General features: G+C 38.8%; 2 protein-coding genes across 4 annotated transcripts in view; one reads left to right on the plus strand and one right to left on the minus strand.

The window, feature by feature from the left end:
• Window positions 1-25646, minus strand: part of LOC115221334 (H(+)/Cl(-) exchange transporter 5) — a 180178-nt gene that overhangs the window by 119758 nt on the left and 34774 nt on the right. For 2 of the 3 annotated variants that reach the window (XM_029791506.2, XM_029791505.2), the window contains exon 2: window positions 19215-19514. In XM_029791506.2, coding sequence (XP_029647366.1) covers window positions 19215-19428 — 214 coding nt within the window. In that variant the 5' untranslated portion in view covers window positions 19429-19514. The remainder of the gene's footprint in view (window positions 1-19214; window positions 19515-25646) is intronic. The other variant, XM_036511056.1, reaches the window with a different exon arrangement.
• Window positions 1-25646, plus strand: part of LOC118767062 — an 89845-nt gene that overhangs the window by 21594 nt on the left and 42605 nt on the right. The window lies entirely within an intron of this gene.

Consider the following 25646-nt stretch of genomic DNA (forward strand, 5'->3'; position numbering starts at 1 on the left):
GACCAGCAGTGTCTAACAACATCCAAGAGTCTGGTTGAGCACAGAATAAATATATATATATATATTGATGTGTGAAAAGCTTCTTTCAGTTTCTATCTAACAAATCCACTCACAAGGCTTTGGTCAGCCTGGGGCTATAATAGATGCCTGGGCAAGGCGCTACACTGTGGGACTAAACTGAAGACATGTCTGAAAGCAAAAGAAAAAAAAGGTGTGGGGGTCTTGACAGTAGGATTTGACCAAGGGCTAAACAACTTTACTTCCCAACTTGGGAGCCTTTATTTAGTTGTTTGACCTGTTAGAAATAACAGCTAAATTTCCTCCAAATCACGTGCTAGCATCTTAAAAAAAAAAAGAGGAAGCATTTGAATGATAGAATCCTAGATATATGATGCTTGGAACTGAGATGAGTGGTCAAGGCTGGATTGCATTTGATCACACGTTTGCTCAACCAAAACTAACCTGGGTCTAGATGACAACAACTTCTTCCTCCTTTCCTTGATCCCAGATAGTGGACCAGGGCCCTAAATGCTAGGGCTCTCCTTGTGACAAATGAACATATCAAGTTCACTTATAAACTACAAAAGTTTCAGAACCCTTTTATCAGAACAACATTCCCCTACTTTTGTGGTTGCTGAAGCTGCTGGAAACAGAAGCCAAATTTCCCTCGAATCATACTCCTTGCATAGAATTTTTTTTTTTAAATGACATCATTTCTTCTTTTATTTGTTTCAGTCATTAACCTACGGCCATACTGGAGCACTGCTCTGAAGGTTTAGTCAAAGAAATCAATCCCAGTAGTTAATTCAAAATCTAGCACTTACTCTATCCGTCTGTTTTGTGGAACTGCTAAGTCACAATGATGTAAACAAACCAACACTGATTGTCAAATGATGGTTGTGGTGTGCCACAGATTAAGTGTGCTGCCACCCAGCAACAAGTGTGGTGTGCCACAGATTAAGTGTGCCACCACCCAGCAACAAGTTCTGCTGCCGTCCACTTATTGTCCTTCCAAGCAATTTCCATCACAAGGATTGGGTGAAATGATACTTACCTGAGATATTGCAAAGTGCGATGGTTAAAAGGAACCAGATGACTGTGAAAAGGGGTTATATAAGCAGATGGAGGGGCCTGTGTGACCCAAGAGTTGAATTGTTCACTTATTGGTCACCCCTCTATATCCCAAGTTCAAATCATACCATGGCAAAACATTGTCTTCCATGGGACCTCTACATGGTTACTGAACCTGTTAAAGGTAGCAGCTAAATCTCCCTTAAACCACCTGACAATTTTTAAAGATGGATATCCACATTGAGTACTGCAGTCTTAGATACACTAATAAAAGGTGGGATGGTCACAGCTGGATAGCCTCTCATCTGATCTGAGTAAACAACAACAGACAGCAGCTGGAGTTCATTCAGACTCTCCTTCTTCATCACTTCTCTCTTTACAAAACAATTTGCTCTTACATCTCAGAAATAAAGCCATTTTTTCCCCATTTTATTTCTAGTGTTATTAAAATTGGGGGGGGGGGTATACAAATATCAAAAAGAAATATAAAAGGAAAAAAAATGTACAAAGTTGCAACTTTAGATTGCAATCGTTTTGGCATTTGATTGCCTGTTATGCGAAGTTAATGCAGTTTCTGTTTTTTTTTTATGTTGGTGATTGTTGTTATGGAAGCCTCCTGCCCCCTCCTCCCCCTCACCTTCGCTGTTACAGTTTTTGCCTGCAAAAGTCTTTGGAATGAATGGAAGAGGAAATGGAACGCTTCTGAATGTTTCATTGGTTTTATTGGTGATGGAGGGAAATTGTCAATCAGGGGACCGTGAAATTGAGAGAGAGAGAGAGAGAGAGAGAGAGAGAGAGAGACATACAGAGAGATGGGAAGGAAGCAACAGTGGTGGGGGGGGAACAAGAGCAGTGAAAGAAAGGGAAGAGAAGGGGGGAGGTGTAGCCACCTCTCAGTAAGTTTATGTAATGAAGAAAGTGAGAAAGGAATTAAGAAGGAGGAGCTTCACGAAATTGAGGAGGAGGATGCGAGGAGGAGGTGGGTGGGAGAGTAGAGGGATGCAGTGAAATTGGAAAGAGAATCAAAACAAGAAGAGGCGGGAAAGGAGGAGCAAGAGGTAGAAAGAGTGGGAGTGAATGAGGTTAGAAGACAAAACTATTTCTGATTAGCAAAAAGAAATCCACCAAAAAAAGTAAAAAACAAAAAACAAAAACAAAAGCAAGACTTAGTGGTTGTTGTTGTAGTTTAGCCCAAGGTCAACTCTAATCAACCAGATCTACGATCAAAGACAAACCAGTCATGAGCGTTTAGTCTCTCTCGTTTGTTTTCTTCCTTTTTTTTTGGTTTTAAATATATCTGAGAATACATTAACCCAAGTATCCTTCCTTTTTCAAGACAGTAGTATGTTGAGGGAGATTTGGGCTGCTATTTCTAGCAGCATCACTCTAATGGCTCATAACACCCTAACAGAACCTTTATCCAGCCTATGTTGTAGTTATCATAACCATCTACAAGTTTTCTGGTTTATCTCCATCTATATAATTCTTTGTCTCTCTCTGTCTGTCTGTTCCCTATGCATTCTCAAACGGTTTGACCAAATCAAATCAAATCTTTCAACATAATAAGATCAGACCCCATGAATGTCAACATGTAATTTTTTTTACATTTGGATTAAAATGATATGACATTGGCACTGGTTCCGTATTACATGTCAAAAGTGAAAGAATAACATCTATATTGTAATGTGATATAATACTGTTCCACTCTTATTCTTTCACTTTTAATTCTGTGATAACATTAAGATCATACGAATAATCCATATCTTAATATGAACAACATTATGCATTGGCAACTTTCTGACTTTACAGCCATGACAGCGGAATGGTGTGTCAGTGTATGCCACCAAAGAAAAGACATACTCTCTCTCTCCAGAAGCAAGTATAAAGCAAGGAGGATTGTAGAAAACTGAAGGCGAGAGTCTCAAGACAGAAGGGAGATGAGATTTCTCAAGATCAGCAAATGCATGCTGCAGAACATCAAATGGCATCTCTAGAGAGAAGGGAGATGAGACTTTCCCAAAATCAGAAAATACATAATGCTGAATCATTAGATTAGACAGAGTGACCCATAGAACAGCTCTCAGAAACAGACTAAGTACAAATTCATTCTTCACAATTCCTGGAGCTGCTTTCAGATATGATCCATCCCATTCTTATAAAAATGATCATTCTGTCCAAACTGGTATACTAAACTCAAATTGTCAAATTTTAAAATTTCCAAATGAACCTAATGGCATGTGCTGCTCAGGTGGTCAGGTAACATTGCCAGCACTACCAACTCGTCATCAACCTGTTCTGCATCTTCTGGAAGGCACTTCCATTCAATCAAAGGATTTTCTGAACAATATCAGACAATACAACTCTGCATTTCAAATGACATCGTTTGGTGCATCTAAGGAGAGAGTTGACCATGAATTTACACTGACGTTCAAAGTTCAAGGGCAAGTCTATCACCTCACTGGTTCCCCGTTACCCAAAAATGAACAACCACAGTTCCTCCAAACTTACTTTATGGGTCACGTAGGACAACAAACCAGAAAGAAGTGTCAAAACTTCAGAGGATAGGTTGTGTTAGAAGCAAAGGAGAGTATCCCACTAACAGCTTTGCAGTGTGTTCAAAAATCACAAACCCACCAACCCCAATTTTCCATGACAGGTTAAGGCCTGGAATACTCCAAATGCACATGACATGGCGCTCAGTCGAATTAACCAAATATTTACTCCACAAATGTTTTATTGCCAATGCTGCACTTTTCTGTATCACCTGTTTCACCACAACTGTAATATATATAAATACAAACTATGCCATTTTAATCCCGAGCAACGCCGGGTATCTTTGCTAGTAATATTATAAATGAAAGACATAATTATTCACTATATTGAAACTATTCTAAAGACAATAAGGTGAAGTTTGGGAGGAGATTTGGCCGTTATGTTTAGCAGATCCAGCAACCATGTGAGGGTTTCCTCATTTAATTGTTGTGGTCTTAACTGGAATGGACAGACAGATGGGTTAACGAGGGAGCTTTCACATGATCATTAGAAGTGCTACAAACAACAGCCAAATCTTCCTCAAATTGCATCCAACTAACTTTAAAAGAAATGTAGTCTTGGGTTTGCTGTACATTGCAAAAAGATGGGATGGTCACAGCTGGAATGTCTTTGATCATAAGTTTGCTTGATCTGGACTGACTGGTGACTAAACAATAAGCTGGTGGAAAGAGTAGACAACATACAATTAACCAAGACCAGACAACATACAATTAACCCTTTTGACAGCAATCCTCTTAAGGCCTCACCTGATTCGAGGATATAAATTCTTTAAAATAATCGAAATAAAAACCTTTCATCAAAACTTCGTTTTGATTTATATTTCAAACAAACATCAAAGGAAGGTTAACTGGGAAGATAGTTTTTGTGCAGGGCAGATGCACAGGGGCAATAAACACTGAAGATGTACAGAAAACAGATTCCATCATACGCCAGGGGGTAAAACTAGAAGTAGTACCCCTTCAATCATCAGGCAATATGCTGTGCTTGAGAAGAACTGTTGAGCCAAGTGAAATTGTAGTCTTGGCCAATGCCAGTGTCGCCTGACTGGCACATAAATGTTCCATTCAAGCGTAGCCAATGTCAGTGCTGCCTGGCTGGTTCCTGTGCCACTGGCATGTAAAAAGTACCATTGGAGCATGGCCAATGCCAGTGCTGCCTGACAGACACATAAAAAGCACCATTCAAGCGTGGTCGGTGTCAGTGCTGCCTGACTGGCTCCCATGATGGTGGCATGTAAAAAGCACCCACTACACTCTCAGAGTGGTTGGCATTAGGATGGGCATCTAGCTGTAGAAACCTTGCCAGATTAGATTGGGGCCTGGTGCAGCCGCCTGGCTTGCCAACTCTCAATCAAACTGTCCAACCCGTGCCAGCATGGAAAGCGGATGTTAAACAATGATGATGAAACAATAATAATGAAGTCATATTAATAAACAAGCCTCAAAGATACACAAACTTAACTCCACCTCATCATTTATTATTTCATGTCAAAACTGATTGCAACAACTGCTGCAGTGAAATTGCATCACTTAGCAACTGGTGCAGCAAACTGTGAAACCAAAGAACTGCTCAAGTGAAGTGAAATGGTTTTTGTGTGCTTTTAAATGACAAATATGTAAAAGTTTTTCGTTTCAACACAGGATCTCAGATGAAATTACTTGCAAATACTTCTTCAAAACATTTCAATAAATTCTTCATTATTTTCAAAATTAAAATAAAAGCAATGTTATTTCAACAAAAATATGATGACAAAAGGGTTTCGCTATTGAATGCCAGGATGGTCCCCAACCGGACAGTTGTGCAGCATGTCCATTTCCTTTCCTCTACCTCACGTCCTATGCAACGTTCAGCTGGGATTTTCAGGGGATTGGTATCACAAACGTTAAATACAATTCATATACATGTATATACAAAGAAAACTTTTTGCATTTTTACCACAGAAAATACTCATAAATTCTGTAAATTCAGAAATCCTAGTAAGCAAGATCTGTGCGTGTGTGTGTCTGTTGCCGTTGAGGAAGTAAAATCATAATATTTGGTAGAGCAGCAGAAGAATTAAGAACTGAGGGAGCTGAAAGAAAACTGTCTGTTAAAAGTAGGCAGTGTGTGTGTGTGTGTGTATGTGTGGTGCTTTTAAGAAATTCACATTGGAATCATAGGGTTCTAGGTTCAATCCAGCAGCAGAGTATTTTAGTGATTAGGGCTGAGTACCTTAGAACGTGTTTGGGTGTATGCAAGTGCTACATGTGAAACTTGTTAAGAGGAGATTGTGTAGAGGCCCATCAATTGGGCTACAGAAGACTGTTCTGAGGTGGTGGTCAGCAGAAAAATGAGGACATTTGACAGGCAATCATTCAATGAAAAAAGAATGGTTAAGAAACTTACCTAAGGAATATGACCTGGCCATACGGTACAAAAACTACATACATAAACATATATATACATACACGTATAATGTGAAATAATAATAACAGAGTTAGGAATTAAGACTACAATTCCCTGTTTAAGTTCCCTATTTAACCACCATCAGTGGATCTATTTGTCTTCCCTGGTTTTGTCTTCCACTTTTATAAAAGGATTATTTGCTTCCCAGTCTTTTGGGCTTTTCTTTCAATTCGGAGACCAAATTCGCCAACAAAAGCTGTTCTTTATTCTCAACTTTCCACTTAAAGTTTGTTTTCATTCTCTTTTTTTTATTCTTTAGTTTCTTTTCTTTTGTAACTGTGCTCTTGCATATGTGTTTGTAAGTGTGTGTGTGTGTGTGTATATATACACACAATGCTTGTTTGAATTGTCAAATGTTTAAACAACAAAACAGGATGGCTGCTGTCATGTCATAAACAGGAGACAATGGGCTGATTTAACTCCACATAGAATCAGAGGGTTTCCAAAGCAGTGGTCAGAGCTATTTCTCTGACCCACATCTATTCTCTGAAACAAGTCTGTGCAGCTCAGGAACACTGCGAAAACAAGAGAGATCCTTATTGTTTTAGTACCGGCCAATCTGAGACCACCCTTGGTTGTGTCTCATGAAATCGAAAATTTTAACAAGTTTGTGTCACAATTAAATAAAATTGCTTGTTGTTTTATATTAGAACAATGCTTTTTTTTTACTAAGTTATGTCAAATGTTCCTAATTCCGTTATTATTATTTCACATTATACGTGTATGTATATATATGTTTATGTATGTAGTTTTTGTACCGTATGGCCAGGTCATATTTCTTAGGTAAGTTTCTTAACCATTCTTTTTTCATTGAATGATTGCCTGTCAAATGTCCTCATGCCTTACTGGCACTTATGCCTGTGCTAGTAGGGTGTCAAGAACACCATCCAAGTGTGATTGTTGTGATCGTTGCCAGAGCAGCCGACTGGCTTCCGTACCCATGGCACGTAAAAGGGCACCATTCGAGCGTGATCGTTATCAATGTCGCTTCACTGGCACCTGTGTCGGTGGTACATGTAAAAGATTCGAGCGAAGTCATTACCAGTACCGCCTGACTGGCCCCTGTGCAGGCGGCACGTAAAAAGCACCCACTACACCCTCGGAGTGGTTGGCATTAGGAAGGGCATCCAGCTGTAGAAACTCTGCCAGATCAAGACTATTTAAGTTAACCGTGGGTAGGCAAGCAAAAGTGTGATTGCATGTTTGTGTCAACTGTTGTCAAGGGGTTAAGGGAATCACTCACCGTCCTTCACAACCCCTCATTATTTAATAGATTTTCAGATGTAATCCTCTCATGTAAACACAGATTATACTCATCATTTACCCATTATGTTAAATCTATGTAATTCCTTAATTATGATAAACCTTAAGTTACAACTTAGTTGCACTAGTAAAATATCCTTTCTACTAATACCATCCCCTCTACTAAATATTCTTTCTTAAGATTACTTTTGCACATCCCCCTTTACAGCCACCCCATCCATATACTTTGAATTCTTTCCCATCTTCTAGCTCTGCTTCAACCAAAGCCACTTGGTACTACCTTCTACTGCCTTCTCTACCAACCTATCCCTCCCTCTATTTACTCATACATTTCTACACACCTCAGTACTCTCCCTCCACCACCAACCTACCTTAATTCTCCAAATTCACCCTTTGCCATCTTACTAGTATCTCTCTATATATAAACGGCAGTTTGTCTGTGTGTGTTTCTGTGTGTCTGTTTGCTTGTACCCTCACCCTGACCACGGCTTTCAACCGATTCTGATGAAACTTGACACACACATAGCCCAATGTCATAATTCAAAACTAACGCAGCAAAAATTTTGAAAAGTTCCCCCAGTTCTGAAAAAAAATCGATAAATTCGACATGGGGTCGAGAATCAGAAACACAAACCACAAACTGTCTAGGGGACGCAACTCCACCTTTTTTAACTCTCAAAAAAAATTTACCATCATTTTTTTTCCATTTTTTTGCTATTTTTTGGCCATAACTCTCTAAAAATGCTTTATAGTTATTTCCCTTACAAACCTGAGCAACGCCGGGCGATACTGCTAGTCTGTAACTAAACCCTTTTCCCCCCCACTTTTCTCATTACTTCAATCTCCCTTAGTTCTATAACTCCAACATTCCTTTTAACATCTATTCTCAAACCCAACAACAATGACCATCCTCCAAAAACTACCTATCCCACCCCTCCCAACTCTCACTATCCTGACCACTCACCCCTTCCATCTTCCTGAATCACCAAACAGTTATTTAGCCACCTCCATCCCAGCATCTCATCTGCTTACTTTCTTTTCCTTTCTTATAATAAAATATTTAATTCACATGTTCTGGCTATAATTTACTACCAAATTTACCACACCACTCTCTTCTTTCTTTCTCTCTCTTATTCACGCACACACAAAACACACACCTTACATCCAGCTTGCTGCACATGTGTATGGGTACACCAATCTTTTTTGTTAACCTAAGATCTAAGTAGAAGACACTTGCCCAAGGTGTCACATAGTGGGACTGAACATGGGACCAAGTGGTTGAGAAACAAGCTTCTTAACTACACAGCCATGACATTGAATAGGAAAACAAAAGTAAAGTATTTTCCAAATGTTTAGTCTTTAACCTTTTCGTTACCAACCCGGCTAAAACCGGCTCTGGTTCTTTAGTACAAATGTCTGGTTTTCAAAAGTTCTGAATTAAAACCTTCCACCAAACCTTAGTCACAATTTATGTCCCTAACTCTAGCTTAATGATTACGATGTTATTTTACTTAATTCTTTGTTATATTTAACATAATTGGAAGAAACACTGAGCATCTCAAAATAAATTCAGTAACGAAAGGGTTAAACAAATATTTCTAAAACTGTCCATGTAGAGTATGACTGAAGGTGGGGGTTGATACAGAAATGTTGCTGGTCGTTTGGTGGGACTGTTTGGTGGGGCTGTTGCATGTGTATGACATTGACTCAGCTTCACCAATTCCACAGACTCCCATTATTCTATTCCTTCAAAACCAAAACAATTGTGAAAGGAGGGTGGGGAGCAGATGCTGCTATTCCAACAATTAACTGAACAGCTTAATTGGGGAAGAGCTGCTGGGTGTGGATGGAGATGCCTCAATCACAGATTCGTACTTTATTCATCTGAACAATGCCACTTTGTTGGGGGGGGGGAGAAAAGAGGAAATTGTTATAATGTCACAGGGTCGACCAGCCAGCTTTCAATGATATCATTCATCCTTTTTAGGGGATTCTATGCACTAGAAACAGCAATGAAATCCCTCTACTGCATTAAATAAAGAAACACATTGCATAATGTAGTCTGAGATATGCTGCATGACAAAACAAGAACAAAAAAAAAACCCAGCCAGATGGCCATATCTGGAATGCCTTTTGAACATAAGACTGCTTGAGAAGAGAAGAGTTAAGGTCAAACAACAATCCAAATTTGGGGGTGTCTTTACCTCATTTTCTTCTGTTGCCAACCTCCTCTTCCTCCTCAACTTGTCTTGGAGACTCAGCAAAATATTCTAAAAATATTTTGGTCTCTTTTGTTTGTTTTTATTGAGTATCCTTTCATGAAGCAGGGTTTATTATTAACTTCAGTTTTCTGCAAACATCAATGACATGAAATGGTGAGGAGCAGAATTGGTGGAGCAAAATAAAATAAACCTTGTGAAGGTTGATTTCTGCTTTTTGACATTTTGAATTCAAATCCCATCACAAGTGGCTTTTGCCTTTCTTGCATTCAAAGTCAAAGATTACAATTCTTATTTTGGTACAAGGCAAACACACCAACACCAGTACATGACTGGTACCTTATTGATTTCAGGAGGATGAAAGGCAGAGTCCACCTTGGTGGGATTTGAACTCAGAACATAAAGAATCAGAAGAAAAACCATTCAGCATTTTTGCCCAGCACATTAACAATTCTGCCAGCTTTCCACCTTTGATCAAGAATATTACAACTGTTGTTATTTAACCCTAGGCCACGCAACAACAACAGGCTTATGATCAACAATGTTCTAGTAGTAACCATCCAATCATTTCAGGCATAGTGTATCTAAGACTACACCATACAATATGTTGCTCGTTTTTGTAAAACAATAAAGTGTGATTTGAGGTAGATTTGACTGCTATTTCTAGAAGACCAAACAACCTAATAGATGCTCCTTTGTTGACTCAAATAAGTATCAGTCAGATACTGGGGTTGGTATAATTGGCTTTAGAGTTAAGGGTAATGTTCCAGCATGGCCACAGACCACCAACAAAAGTCAGTAAAAAGGAAATAAGTGGACAGGATCCTGGAGGGTAGGGGGCGGCGGTGTATGGGGGACAGGGAAGTGACAGAGGGGGGGGGGAGGGTATTAAATATTAAGGTATGAGGGTCAGGGTGACTGTTGTTGATCAGTCATACCTATAATCGAAGGCATTCCAGCCATGACTATCAAGTCCAATTCTTTCAGGCACTGTGTACCTTGGGCTAAATTAACCAGTGTGTCGTTTTTGAAGCTGATATGATGTGATTTGTGAGGATTGATAGTGTGTGAGTGTGTAGGGAGTGCATTGATGTGGGAGGGAGATGATGCTGACAGTGGGGTGGAGGGCATGGATGGTGAGTATAAGGGCAATAAATCAAGAAACAATGATGGCTGTTGGTTTGTACTGCTGGTTAAACACTTATTTAGTGATACAATATCAATGTGGTACCTTTTAACAACCAAACTGACTGAGGTTTACAAGAACCTCATCAGTAAAGGGGTCAATCAGCTGTGGCTCTTAGTACCAGTAATATAATGGGGTAGGAAACATTTGCTTAAAGTGCCTCACAGTCAGATCAGATTTACAAATATTCAAAATGATTTTCTTGACTCAACACACAGACAGACAGACAGACAGTCGTATTAGTCAGCATTTATAAAAGACACAGCTTTTCTCAGGAAACCATCAAGATTTTGTGAATTTTTGCCTGTCTTATTGGGAAACCAATACTCTTGCCGACAAGGGAATCTGAGCTAATGAAGGATTCTCTCGGTTGCTTGAACTGGGAAAAACAACAGCCAAATCACCCTCAATTCACACTGTAGGGTCTTTAAAGTAGAAAAGGAAACATTAAACAATGTAGTCCTGTCTGAAGAAGTAAGAAAGGCAGAATGGTCACAATTGGACAGTCTTTGGGCATAGATTAGCTTGATCAAGACTGAGCTAGAACCAAACAATTACAGCAAAAGAGTAAAAAATAAAAGTCTCTATACTAATGATTAACCTGCTAGAAATAGCAAGAAAATACTCCCTCCATTCACACTACCTCCTTAAAAGTAGGAATTCAGGCCCTTCAAGAACTTCTAGAAATACTATATTTGATAAAAAAAAAGTTGAAAAAACGGTGGGATAGCCACAGCTGGAGTGTCTTTTGATCATATACTCATTCATATTGGTCTGTGTGAGGCTGACAGAACTGGAAGTAAAGAAGAATCACCATGATGACAACTGTTGGTCTTTACCATCAACTGAATGTGTGTGTGTGTGTGTGTGTGTGTGTGTGATTTTATTTATTAATCACAACACAAGAAACACACACACACTGACATCCAATGCGTTGTGTGGTGAGACTGTCAAGTGTTGCTATGTAAACCTCTTCGCTTGATCAATAGATTTCCTATGAATAGCAATCAAAATTACATTAAGACTATTGTGTGTGTGTGTGTGTGTGCACATGTGATGGTGTCTATTGTGTGTGAGTACGTGTGCCTGTTGCATGTATGTGTGTGTGTGTCTTTACAGTATTGTTCAAGCTGTTGCTGTTTTAGCCCCAAGTTATTCCTGATCAAGCAGACTTATGATCAAAGCCTTTCCAACCCTGACCATCCTACATTATCCAATATTTTCTTCCTTTTTAGTGGGGGGGGGGACCAGTAAGTTGTGATTTGAAGGAAGTTTGACTTCTATTACAAGCAGACTGTAGTGATCCCACTGAGGTTCCCTTTATCTTTAATTTATCCCTGGTTGAGCTGACCTAAGACCCTAACCCTAACCACGACAATCGCAAATTATGTTCTTCCTCTTTGAGGTGTGATTAAAGGGAAATGTGGCTGATTCTAACAGACTGACTCAAAGAATAACCGTGGAGATTATGTTGTTGATTAGCTTCAAGTTGGCTCTAATCAGACATTCGGTCAAAGACAATCTAGCCATGACCAAACCATTTTTTCGAGACATACAACATGCAACAAGGACTGCATTATCTAATATGTCCATTCTTCTCCTCAAGATCCGAAGATATGATTAAAGAGAAAATTTGGCCGCTATTTCTAGCATATCAAGTGATCACTTAAAGGCGACCTGTTCAGTTCCTGGAACAGTTTCTGGTATAATTAGTTACCATTACAACAAGAATTGCGAGTATTTCCTTTTTTTTCTTCTTTCTATCATACAACGGTTAGCTTCAGTGTGTGGACTGTGGCCATGCTGGTGCTCACCACTTCCGCCCTCAACGGTGGAAGTTCCTTCCAGCAGTTACTTTAATCACAAAAGGTAACGGAAAATAATTGGCGAAGGGAGATAACTCGGTCAAACGTAAAGAACGTCAAGTGATTTTTGTTTATGCAACAACTCTTGACACACACACACACATATCTATACAGACAATGTATACTCATATACATACATTATATATACACATACACATACCTGACTATGACTATGGGCTTACACCTATAAAGTCTCTCTGAGGCACAATTCTAGGCAAGGTTGTTTATAAAGGACCAGAATGGATACCAGCCCCTCCCTCCATGCCAAGGGAAAGGCAAAGGGGCCAATATAGCGTGGCACCAGTGACGTCACAACTCATTTCTACAAGCTGAGTGAACTGGAGCCAAGTGAAATAAACTGTTTTGCTCAGGAACACAATACACAGCCTGGTCCGGGAATCGAACTCACTATTTCATGATTGTGAGCTCTAACCATTGAGCCATGTGCCTTCATTTTATATATATATATATATGTGTGTGTGTGTGTGTGTGTGTGTGTGTGTATTTGCACACATTATATACATGATTACACACACACACACACACACATATATTGGTTTCAAATTTTAGCAGAAGACCAGAAATTTCGGTGGAGGTGGGTGGGGGTAAGTCAATTACGTTGACCCCAGTATTCAACTCGTACTTATTTTATTGACCCTCAAAAGGATGAAAGGCAAAGCTGACGACAACAAAATTTGAACTCAGAAATAAAGAAGGACGAAATGTTGTTAAGTATTTTGAGCAGCAAACTAACAATTCTGTCAGCGCAATGGCTTACACATCATACATACATACAATACATACATATATGCAATACATATATATATATATATATAGATAGATAGATAGATAGATAGATAGATAGATAGATAGATAGATAGATAGATAGATAGATAGATAGATAGATAACACCTAAAACAATCATTACTCACTTTCTCGTTGAGGTTGCACCCTATCCACCCTGATACACCTAACTTTAAATAAATGGAATACAAACCCAAGATTTTTCAGACTCAGTTCCTTAATACAACAGGTATTATGATTTCCTTTTCCATGCCCAGCCTTACCTGTTTTCAGTGTCTTCAAGCAAAGCTACTTTATTCCGTGTCTTCGCATGTCAAACCAAAAAATTGCCAGACACTTTTTGTTCTATATGGATGACTTAAACGCCATCACAATCCAGTGTCTCTGCTAAGATATACACACACTGTGTGTGAATGAATGAATGAATGAATGAATGAATGAATGAATGTATGTGTGTATATGTATGGATGGGTGTATATGTATGGATGGGTGTATATGTATGGATGGGTGTATATGTATGGATGGGTGTGCACGTATGTATGTGTGCATATGTATGAGCATGTGCATTCTTTCTGCCAACTTTCACCCCACCCCCAAGGTGTTGGTGAACCTCAGACTTCAGTAGAAGAGACTTGTTCAAGGTGCCATACAACGGTTGCTAAAGGAACTTCTTAATACCACTGCCAAGCCTACCCTGCCTTCCATTGTACTCCTTAGATATTGCTGCTGTTCATCTTCAATAAATAAGTCGAGATTGATACATCCAGATCACTCACCAGGCATCAGTTATTCTGTGACTTATCATTCACATCTATCATATCAATCATTGTGGTGGTGGTGGTTGCATGGCCACAAGTCAACCCCAGCTGCAACCATTGCTTTTTTCTCCCAGGGAATAGCATACCCCAGGGTATATCATCCAGTATGGTTGTCCTTTTATTTTTGATAAAGACTCTAAGGTGTGATTTGAGGAAGATTTGGCATCTAGTTTCAGCAGATCAAACAACCACATAGAGGCTATGGGCTATGTCATTGGCTTCACTGGAGATTTCAGTGTGGGTGCATGAAAAGAGAGGGAGAGAGAGAGAGAGAGGGGGGGAGAGACAAATAGAGAGAGACAGAGTCAAAGAAACAAGGACAAGAAAAAGGGAGAGAGTTTATTTCGTTTTGATTTCCATCTTGGTCCTACAAAAATCTAGAGAAACAAACATTTCTATGATGTGTACGTGTGTGTAATGTGATGTATGTGTGTATGTGCATTCGTCTTGTGTGTGTGTGAATGTGTTGTGTATTTAGCGAAAGTATTTGAAACTGTTTAATGATTCCAGAGTTATCTTCCTGTTTATCGATGTGGTGAGTCGGAGCAAATTAATGGAGTTTATCGATAAACTCCTCACCTCGCATAGAATTGGCACAAAATCAATGTCCTAACAATATATAACATAGGCACTACAGGCCTGGCCCTTTATCTGGCAGAAGGATGGATGGAAAAACTGACCTTGGTGGAACTCAAACTCAGGATATTATTTAATAACACGCAAGCATTTTATTTGATGCTCTAATTACTATAGTAATAATTTGTCTTCTTCCCTTTTAATCCATTAAGGAGTGGACAGATGGAGATTTAGCTGCTATTTTCAACAGGTTTAGAAAGCATATAGACGTTTAACGATGATGATGTTTTTGCTCCTTTGAAAAACTGTTCTTTCACTTTGGAAACATTAATTCTTGTCTGAGCCAAGTTAATACTTAGCTTGAGAAACCTAGGTGCTTTTCACAAAAGCTTTAGTTGCAGGTGCAACTCTGAGTTGCCAAGAAACTCATTTTGCAGCCAGCTGGTTTCTGTTTCAATCACAGTGTGTGGCACCTTGGGCCAATGTCTTTTTAATATAGCCTCATGCCAATTAATGTCTTGTGAGTGAATTTGGTCACCAGAAACACTGCATGGAAGCCCATTGTGTGTGTGTGTGCATGCGTGTGTGTGTGTGCGTGCATGTGTGAATGCATGTATGCAACTATGTGTGTCTCCCTCACTGTTTGACAATTTGTAGTTTGTTATGTCCCTTTAACTTAGCAATTCGGCAAAAGAGACTGACAGAATAAATAGCAAGTAAGTATTTGAATCAATTTACTCAAGTTAGTGCCCCAGGATGGTGTCAGTCCAATGACTGAAACAAGTAAAAGATAAAACCCCAATCTGATCCACCTTTCCCAGGGGCCACATCTCTTTGCCATCCGCACCATTCCGGTCCATCTTATCTCTACAAACATTTACCTGCAAACACTCACACTGAACATCAGGCATTACCATAATCTCGCCCTGATTTCAAACTGCAACACATCAAAGACTTCTACCATTGAGTCTTCAGGTGATTCCAGTTCTGTGAGCAAAAGTAGCAGACAAAAGAGGAACTAAACGGAGGCATTTGGGATGGATTGCTGTCTGTTCTTAGATGTCCACAGAAGAGTTTCTACTTCAGAAAGCATTCAGACCAACTGACCACTCAGAAGATAAGCCTCATGTTTTTAAGCACTTCTCATCCATTTGAAAAAATAAAGACAGGATGATAATGGATTCTTAAATGATGATGATGATACTTATAGCAAACAATTCGTCATGCTTCCCATATATTTTCTCTGATGTTATGTTTTATATATCTCATCATCATCAGCAGCATTTACTATTCATTTTCCATGCGGGTATGGGTTGGACGGTTTGACAGGAACTGGCCAGCCAGAGAGCTGTCAGGGCTTCAATTGTCTGGGCATGACCTCTACAACTGGATGTCCTTCCTAGCACCAGCCACTTTACAGAGTGTGCCACGTGCTTTTACGTGGCACCGGCACCTGCAGACAAAGGCCACTCAGCTAGGAGAGGGAGTGGGGGGGGCATGACCATAAAGAACACTCCTGTAAGTATGGATGGCCACAATTCTACTTAGCTTGACAGATCACCAGAAGTCCCAGTTCCTCGTCATCTCCTCAGTGAAGCTCAGCATCTGAAAATCCTCCCTTCTCACTTCATCCCTCATCTTCCTGAGCTTACCCTTTCCATAGGTTCCCTCCACTAACACAGATTGGCACTTCACATTAATTAGCACATCCAACTTAACTTCCATGTGTTGCGATAATTAATATTTGATACAAAAACTACTTCTGTTGCCAATAGCCTATATATATCTATATATATATCTATATATCTATATATATATCTATATATCTATATATATATATAACCCATGCTAGCATGGAAAGCGGACGTTAAACGATGATGATGATATACATACATACATACATACATATATATATATATATATATATGTGTGTGTGTATATATATATATGTAGGTGTAGGCATGACTGTGTGATAAGAAGCCTGTTTCCCAGCCACACAGTTTCAGACTCAGTGCCACTGCATGGCACCTTGGGCAAGTGTCTTCTTCCATAGTCCTGAATCAACCAAAGCCTCACAAGAAGATTTGGGAGACAGAAACTGAAAGAAACCTGTTGTTTGTTTATATGTGTGTGGTCCGCATGTGGGTACGCTTTATATTTATCCACCCCCCACCAAATGATAACTCTTCATGACAGTGCCCCAGCATGGTCACAATCCAATGACTGAAACAAATGAAAGATAAAAGAAATGTGTGTGTGTGTGTGTGTGTGTGTGTGTGTGTGTAAAACTCAACAGAAAAATGTGTAATTTTCAAAAAAATGATTAAACTTTGTAGATAATAAAATAATAAAAGGTCAACCCTGGTATATTTATCCTCCGGTAAATAAGGCCAATTAATTATTTTTACCCAATGGGCCGAAGAAAAGACTCCGATTATTTGAAATAAAACAACGAAGTATTGAACTGGAGATGATCAGTAATTGATACAAGGGAGATAACTGTGTAATAGACAGAAAAATCGCTTCTTCGTCTTTCATTTTAGCTTTTTCTAAAAAGAAAAAAAAAGGATCTTAAAATTTTTTTTTATCTCAGCTCAGTCACTAATACAAGCTAAACTGACAGTTAGGTTATAATCAGATAATCTTATATACGTATGTTTTTATCTTAAAGGAAGAGAACAGAACCTCTGAGAATGATAAAAGTTATCTTCAAACTGGAGACTTAACCGTTTAGCTGAGTCAAGTCAGATTATTAAGGGCCAAGGGTTGATGTAAAACAAGGCACCAAATTTGTTCTACACAACAAAGAAATAAGAATCGATCATTCAGTGGAGTTCTACATAGTTTCCATCCACCAAGTTTCACAGACAAGGCTTGGATCGATCTGAGGCTATTTAAAGAAAAAACCCTCCAAAACAACTTAGAGTAAAGCAAACTCCTTAACCACACAGCCAAAACTGCATCCATAGAAAATGAAGAGCACAAATTATCTTCAATTAATAATTTAAAGCTGTAGAAGAGAATGAGCCAAGCTGGAAGAATTTTAATCTTGCAATGACCGATGATATCTTTGCTGAAATCCATTGCTTCTGGTGAGAATAATAATTGTCCCAACCATAGCCACAAGGCCAGATATTTGAGGGTAGGGGCAGTGGGTGATTAATTCAATCCCAGCACTCAGCTGTTGCTTTATTTAATCAACCAAAAAAGGCTGAATGACAAAGTCGACCTTAGTAGAACTGGAACTCAGGATGCAATGAGTTGGACCAAATATCTTCTACTATTCTTTTCAAAATTCTAAACAAAAGTAAAATTACTACACATTATTGTGTTTGAGTCAGGATTGAACAAAAATTTTCATGTTAATTTATGAGAGAAGGTTTTGATTTAAATTTGAAGACAATAAAACAAGTATTTTTGAATCAGGAAAGCCTCAGATGAGGTCCTACTAGATGGGTGAAACACAATGTTTATTAACAAGGTGACTCTTGGGCTGGTTAGGTGAGCATCTGGCCCTCCACTCGCTTACAAAGTCCTGCAAATTTCTTAAATCTGAAAGCTTTAACCAACAAACATCTCCTTCATATAACAAAAATCTATAGTTAATTTACCAAATAGAAATAGCAACCAAATCTCTCTCCAATCACACTTGTCTTGAAAAAAACCAAAAAAACCTGAAAGCTACATTGATGAAGTAGTTACAGAAAATAAAATGTGGGGGACTCAAGCGGAACACTATAAATCCTCTAAATCAGTGAAGACCTGCAACTAAACACAACCACCTAAATAGTGAAGCAAAGAGAATCTGAGATTTCAACATGATTTCCATTAAAATCTCTACAGTTCATACCTACTCATTTCAAACATCAAATAATGATAAGACAATTATGTTACACATTATAAACATAACCCATCTCGCTACTGCTAAATGTCTGATCAATTATCTCATGAGATAACAGAACGGCAGGCACTCTACAGTGAAACTGGTAATGTTGGCCTCCAACAAGTGATAGTTATGTGTTTCAAGAATCTGTTTCACTTTTCTGCCTCAAAATAGTATAATAACATATAAACAGACTATTTTATGGAAGTTATAACAAAACATTACAACAGCATAAACACAAACAATAGAGACACAGAAACCGGACAGCTGGTGGGTAGGAGTCAGTTTATACTTTATTCAAACTAGAATCCGGAATTAAAGATGACAACAGATTTAGGTTGTTGCAAAATTATTTCAGCTCAACAGAGTTCATCAGTGTAAACATTAAAAGAAACTAACAGAAGTCTAAATTTTGCGTAGGTCAAAGTTTTCCATTTGAAAGAATCAGAGAATCAGTTCAAAACTGAAACTTCAGCTCACCACCATGTTGGATTGGTTCAGAATGAAGAGAGAGAGAGAGAAGTGACTTACCTTGTGATTTGTCTGTATAGAGCTGGGTGTTCATGCTATGCACCTGGCTGCTTTCAGAGGCAATGTCCAACATTTCTTCATCTGTGCTTGACTCAGAATGAGGTGAACTGCGATGCCTGCCCAAGCCGTAGACACCGTTAGTGTAGGAGCTTGATGACTGTGCCGAAGACGACTGGCGTGAGGCCATAAACGGAAGGAATGGCTCTGTTTCCATGATAAATGAGAAGAAGAGATAAGACTTTCTAACATAACCACAAACAAGGTGGGGGATTCAGGTTGAATGCTGAGCGTTCAGGAAACCTGCAAACAAATAAACAGAAATAAATATACAAATGAATAATAGATCTGTCAATAAAGAAACTATAAAGATGTGTGTGTGTGTGTGTGTGTGTGGTGTGTGTGTATGTATGTATTGCTCTTAGATAGAGTGAAACTGATGTAATGAACCATACACGCACACACACAGAGCTTGGCCTCTATTTCCCTCTGCTTATCTGGATGGGATGCTCTTCCCGTTGCTAACACATACAGTGTATTTCAGTGGAGATGCGTTTCACCTTTTCGATACCAACATTCTTCAGACCATTCCTCGTTCTATGATACAAACTCCCTGTCTTAAAGTGATCGACATAAAATCATTCTTCCACCAAAATTTTATGCCAATTTATGTTCCAAACATCACACTGATGAAGACAACATTTTGATAACTTCATTATTTACAAAATTAATTGTAACAAAATCAGTGTATTTCCACTGAAATAGGGTTTCAACGTTTGGCCCAAGGCCAGCAATTTTGAGGAGGAAGGATTGGTTGATTCCAATATTTGACTGAAACTTCCCTTTATTGACCCAGAAAGAATGAATGGCAAAACTGATTTCAACAGGATTTGAACTCAGAATTTAAAGAGTCAGATGAAATGATATTCAGCATTTTATCTGATGGGCTAAGAAAACGGTTAAGAATTTGTCTGGTGATCAGTAGGAACAGTTATCAGTTTTCCTTTCCACATATTTTATTCATAGTCATTTTCATTACAAACAGTCAGGTCCCACCCTGTTTCACATTTGTGAGACCCCCATCATCTTTATAGTTACCATGCAGAATTCCCCACTCCACTTCCTGAGGTTATTTCTCCTTGCTAGTCACATTGTTACTTAGACTCAGTATTACTAAATACTCTCCATTTCTGAACATTTCTAAGTGCTGCTAGTGAAGTAGCATAGGCATTGCTGAAGAGGTCTAACAAGACTGAAACATGTTTTCACCAGTTGACTGAAAGAGCCACTCCCCTCTGCCTTAACCTTTATTTCCCAAAATTTTCGATTATTTTTAAATGGAGTTTTCTCCCTTGCTTATTGTTTTCAAGATTTTCAGTGCTCAGAGGGAGTTTTTGTCTGCAAATTGCATGGATAATCTCAGTTAATTGAATTTTTTAAAACTCACTATTGCATATCTGAAGCCTTACTGTATGCACATCTATTTATTTGCAGAAGCCTTTCCACCCCACCCCCATTCACACACACACACACACACACACACCTATCAGCATGATAAACAAATGGACACAAAACAGAGAGAGCATCTGTTTGGGAGTTCAATTCTGGCCTGTGTAAGTGTTCAAATATTATCCGTAGGTATGTTGACATGCAGCGTGTAGACATCTTCTATGGAAATCATGTTCAAATCAGATCCATGGATATATCCAAATACAATATCATGGGGCATGTCCAAATGTGATACATGAATGTGTTTAGATATGAACCAGGCACATGTTTAAACATGTAGATGTTCCAGGGAGGAGTTCAGGTATGTGCTGGAGATGCACTCAAATTGCATTCATGCATTCAAATACAATGTTTAGATATGAACCATGGATGCATGTACAAACATGACACATGGATGAGTTTCAAGTTTGTCTTTGTTGTGTAGGTACAGTGTTTAGGTACGACTTGCTGATGTGTCTGTGAACGTGTTCAAATGCATCCTGTGAACGTGTTCAAATGCATCCTGTGAACGTGTTCAAACATAACAGAAGCATGTGTTTAATACAGGGCATGCAAGTGCTTACATATGGCATGTGGATGTGTTCAAGTACAACATTAACCCATATTCAAATGTGGCACGTCCCCAATATTTAAATGCAAAACTTAGGCAATATTTCAAAGACTGCACTTGGACATATTCAGATGTGATACATGCAACAACAACAACAGCAACATGCACACACATCTTTAAAATATACTTTTTGCTTTTTATTAACAATTCCTTGTTTCCTACTGAAGTGAAAACTAATGTCAAACAGTAAATAAAAATCCAAATTAATTGTGAAGAAAAAAACCCCAGAAAAATCAAAGTGAAATGTTGTTTTGTAAAGCAGATGGCAACAGAGGGCGCTACTTTGATCTGTTGTCTTGGTAAAGCAGTTCCAGTTTCCATCCTACAGAAAAGAATTTGAAATGAAGTATTTAGTCTGAGACCAATTAGTTATTAATGAGAAAGGACAGGCATGGTCAAGTGGTTAAGAAGTGTGCTTCCCAACTAGGGTATTCAGGTTCAATCTCATTGCATAGCACCTTGAACAAGTGTCTTAGCTACTATAGCTCCAAGCTGACCAAAGCTGGGTGAGTGGATTGGATGGATGGAAACTGAGAAGAGTTCATCGTGAATGCGTGTCTCCTTGTCTTGACTCACAGGATGATGGTTGTCAATGGCTGTCCCTGTCAAACGTGAGGTGTCAGCTGTTTCTAATCTTCTTTGAAAACAAGTCCAATGTCATGAGGAAAGAAGTGAGCGTTGGCAAAAGGCATGGCATCCAGTCATAGAAAACCTGTCTCAACAAATTCCATCGGACTCACAGAAGCATTGAAAAGATGATTCAGCAAAATACATCTGTAGAATTCCCAGTTCTTTGAAATTTAAAAATCATCTTAACATTACTAAACAGACCAATTTGTCTGCTTATCTTTCGATATCCATAGACTTCTCTTTAAGAAACACAGCTTTATATGATAAATTATTAGTTTGATAACCATTGCTTTGCTGCAGCAAGAAGGTAAAATGTTCAATTTGAGTTGGCATTTAAATGTCAATGTTTCATGTGAAATATTTGAAATATGATAATATATACATGATGTGACCAGGTTATTGGATGTTGCTATATTTTGCTGGTTACAATGTGCTTTGCATCATTTTACCTTTCGAACGATGCCACCCTACTTGCTGGCTTGGCAAGCAGGCTGACATCTGGCCCTGACTGGAAAGCAAATTTGTCAGAGGTTGATCCATTTACAGCTGAGCAGACTGGACCAACATAAAATGAAGTGTTTGCTCAAGAACACACTTTGCTGCTCAGCCTGAGAATCAAACCCATGAGCTCGTGGTCATTAGTGCAACACACAGACAGACAAGCATTATTTAGAAAGAGTTTTGAAAGAATTAGGAAGTTACTAACTTCTATTTTCATTTTTGAGAAGAATAGATATTACTAGACATTTTTTAGTTAGGTAAATTATCAAAACTTAGCTTGTCTTTCTCAGTGAAGGCTCAACAGATAATATTTTAATACCTTTTAAAAACATTTATTTTTAAAACATTTTATTTCATATTCTGCTATCACTGTGTGTGTGTGTGTGTGTGTGTGTGCATACGACAGGCTTCAGTTGGCATGGAGACTGCAGCAGAAGACACAGGCCTAAGATACCATTCAGTGGGACTGAACTAAAAACCATTTAGTTGAGAAGCAAACTTCTTAATCGCACAACCACATCTTTACCCAGATGTGCAATTATAAGCAATATTGGCCCTTTAAATCTCTTTCTCATCCCTGTGTGTATGATGCAGACATGGCTGAGTACTTGAAAAGCTCACTTTGCAATCATAGACGTGTTGGGTTCAAACGCATTATGCAGCATCTTGGGCCATTGTATCAGATCAATCCAAACCTTGGATTGATTGGATTAAGGTGAATGCAAACTGCACAAGTGTAGGTGAGCTTTGCCACAAATTGTGTCAGATTGTTTCTATCTGAGGATTACATTATGGACGTGTGGGAGTGTTAGGAATACTCAACCACCTACACTTAGTCAGAGGTAGTTCAGTTCATTGACTAGGGAGAATCTACATCGTCAAAATTGAAGGACATCTATTTTGAGTTTTACATTTTCTGTGTGTGAACGAGAGTCTGTGGAGGTGAACGTCCTGCTCGCTACGGCCTTGGACGTTACTGCCATAACTCAATCATGCATAAAAGGGAACAAATGAAATGAATGAACGAATGAAGGCATCTCCTTCACAGCTGATTTACTCGTGTGACACACACACACACACACACACAAGAAATATCAAGATCCAATTGCAAATGTACACACATATTTATATACATGTGTGTGTGTGTGTGTGTGTGTGTGTGTGTGTGTGTGTGTGTGTGTGTGGATTTCGATAGTGTGTTTGCATGTACACATTTATACATGCATACATTCATGTATCATGCAGAGTATTAATGTGGACTATGCAATGTATCAATCTATGTGTTTGCTATCCACACACACACACACACACACACACAGTATGGCTGAATGGGAAAGAAGCTCAGGAATGCCCAGATTTGACCCCACTTGGCAAAAAACTATAATTTTCTCTAGCTGCAGGTGAACCCATAACTTGTAAGTAAAACTGGGCAGATGAAAACTGGAGTGAAGCCTATTGGCTGGATTGTGCCAATAATTCCTAGGTACAGCCTGTCACACAGTCATGCTACCTTGAGAATATGTAAAGGATACAGATGGCTGTGGAATACCCAACCATTTACATGCTAATTCAATGACTGGGAACTTCCGTTGATTGAATAATGGAAGCCTCGTTGCCAAAGCCAACAGGGCCAGACCAGCCCCTGGCCCCTGTGGAAGACTGGAGCAGTTTCTTGATGAGTGGATTGAACCAGAGGACTGGACCATTACAGAAGATATTTACTATCAACAGAAGCAATAATTGAAGATCAAAGCCAGGAGTTATCATAGAAAAGTCTAGAACGCAGACAAGTTGCCATCAATCATTAAAGTTGAGATGGTTTTTTTTTTTAAAAAAAGGTTTTTAAACCTGTCCAACACCCGAATGAAATACACTAGAATTCTATAGATGTCAATCCTGGTCAAACTACAAACACAGACACAGCAGGCGTCTATCAATTGCTTGGTGGCGGGAAGGGGGTGGGGGCAAGGGCAATGAGGGTGGCATTTATTTTGCACTCCAGGTCACTTGCTTCCTGTAATTTAAACTTGTCACCATGAACAGGAAGAACTAACAGAGAGCGTTTCCGGAAGATACACTCACCTGACACAATTGAGTGCCTCTATGTGGTTATTGAACCTGCTAGAAAGGACAGGCAATACTTCCTAATACCATTCTCTACTGTCTTAAAAAAAAATAAATGTATCATACCACTGAGGTAGCCTCTACGTAATCGTTTGATTTGTTAGAAATGACAGCCAATACTCTCTCAAATCATACCCTGCAGTATGAAAATGAAGAAGATATCGGGCCAACAGGAATTTGTAACCAATCACCCTCAAATCATACCCTATTCTCTAAAAATAGAAAAAAGGGTGGAAGCCAAATGAGGAACCACAAGGTCTGAGAGCTGATTGGGTGTGGCACCTTGGGCAACTTTACAGCCTCTGGTTGAACAAATTTGGCAGATGGAAACTATACAGAAGCCTGTAATATGTGTATGTGTGTGTGTATCCAAATGTCTTCCTATGGAAGTGATGTTTGCTCTGGCTTGAAATGAAGTCAAGATTGGCATGAAGAAAGGCATCTGGTCACAGAATACTGCCCTGCCTTAACAAGTCTCATCCAACCCATGCTAGCATGTGAAAAGAAAGAAAAAACTGATGTAAAAAAAAAACAGTGATGCTCATAATGGTGTGTGTGTGCAAGTCTCATTTCAATTTACACACACACAAGTTTATTGATTATAATCTGAATTAAACCCCAGGATGATGATTTAGCTATTGATCCAGAGTTAGTAAATGAAGACAACAGCCAAGATGCAACAGTCTGAAAACATCAACACTCGATTGAATGGTTGCTGGGAATTGCAATGGTGTCAGCTAACAACAAAACAACAACAAATCAAGAAATTTCTTCCTCGTCAACATCTGACTGTTGAGACTTTTTTATTGGTGTGGGGGTGGGGTGGAAAGAGGCAACCGGGGGGTGGGGGTATTGTCCTGTTTTATTTTATTTTAAACACACCATGTTATCTGCTATTGAGGTGTATTTTTATGAAACACTCTGCTATTGTATTTTGTGTCAATCAATTCTAACCGATTATATGCCTTTTTTTTAAAATTTTTTATACCTTCTGTGTTGTTCAATTTTGATGTTTTTTTTTACAAGTGTATGAAATAAAAACAAATAAAACTAATTAAAAA

This window comes from Octopus sinensis, linkage group LG18 (genome assembly GCF_006345805.1).
Source record: "Octopus sinensis linkage group LG18, ASM634580v1, whole genome shotgun sequence".
Classification (NCBI taxonomy): domain Eukaryota; kingdom Metazoa; phylum Mollusca; class Cephalopoda; order Octopoda; family Octopodidae; genus Octopus; species Octopus sinensis.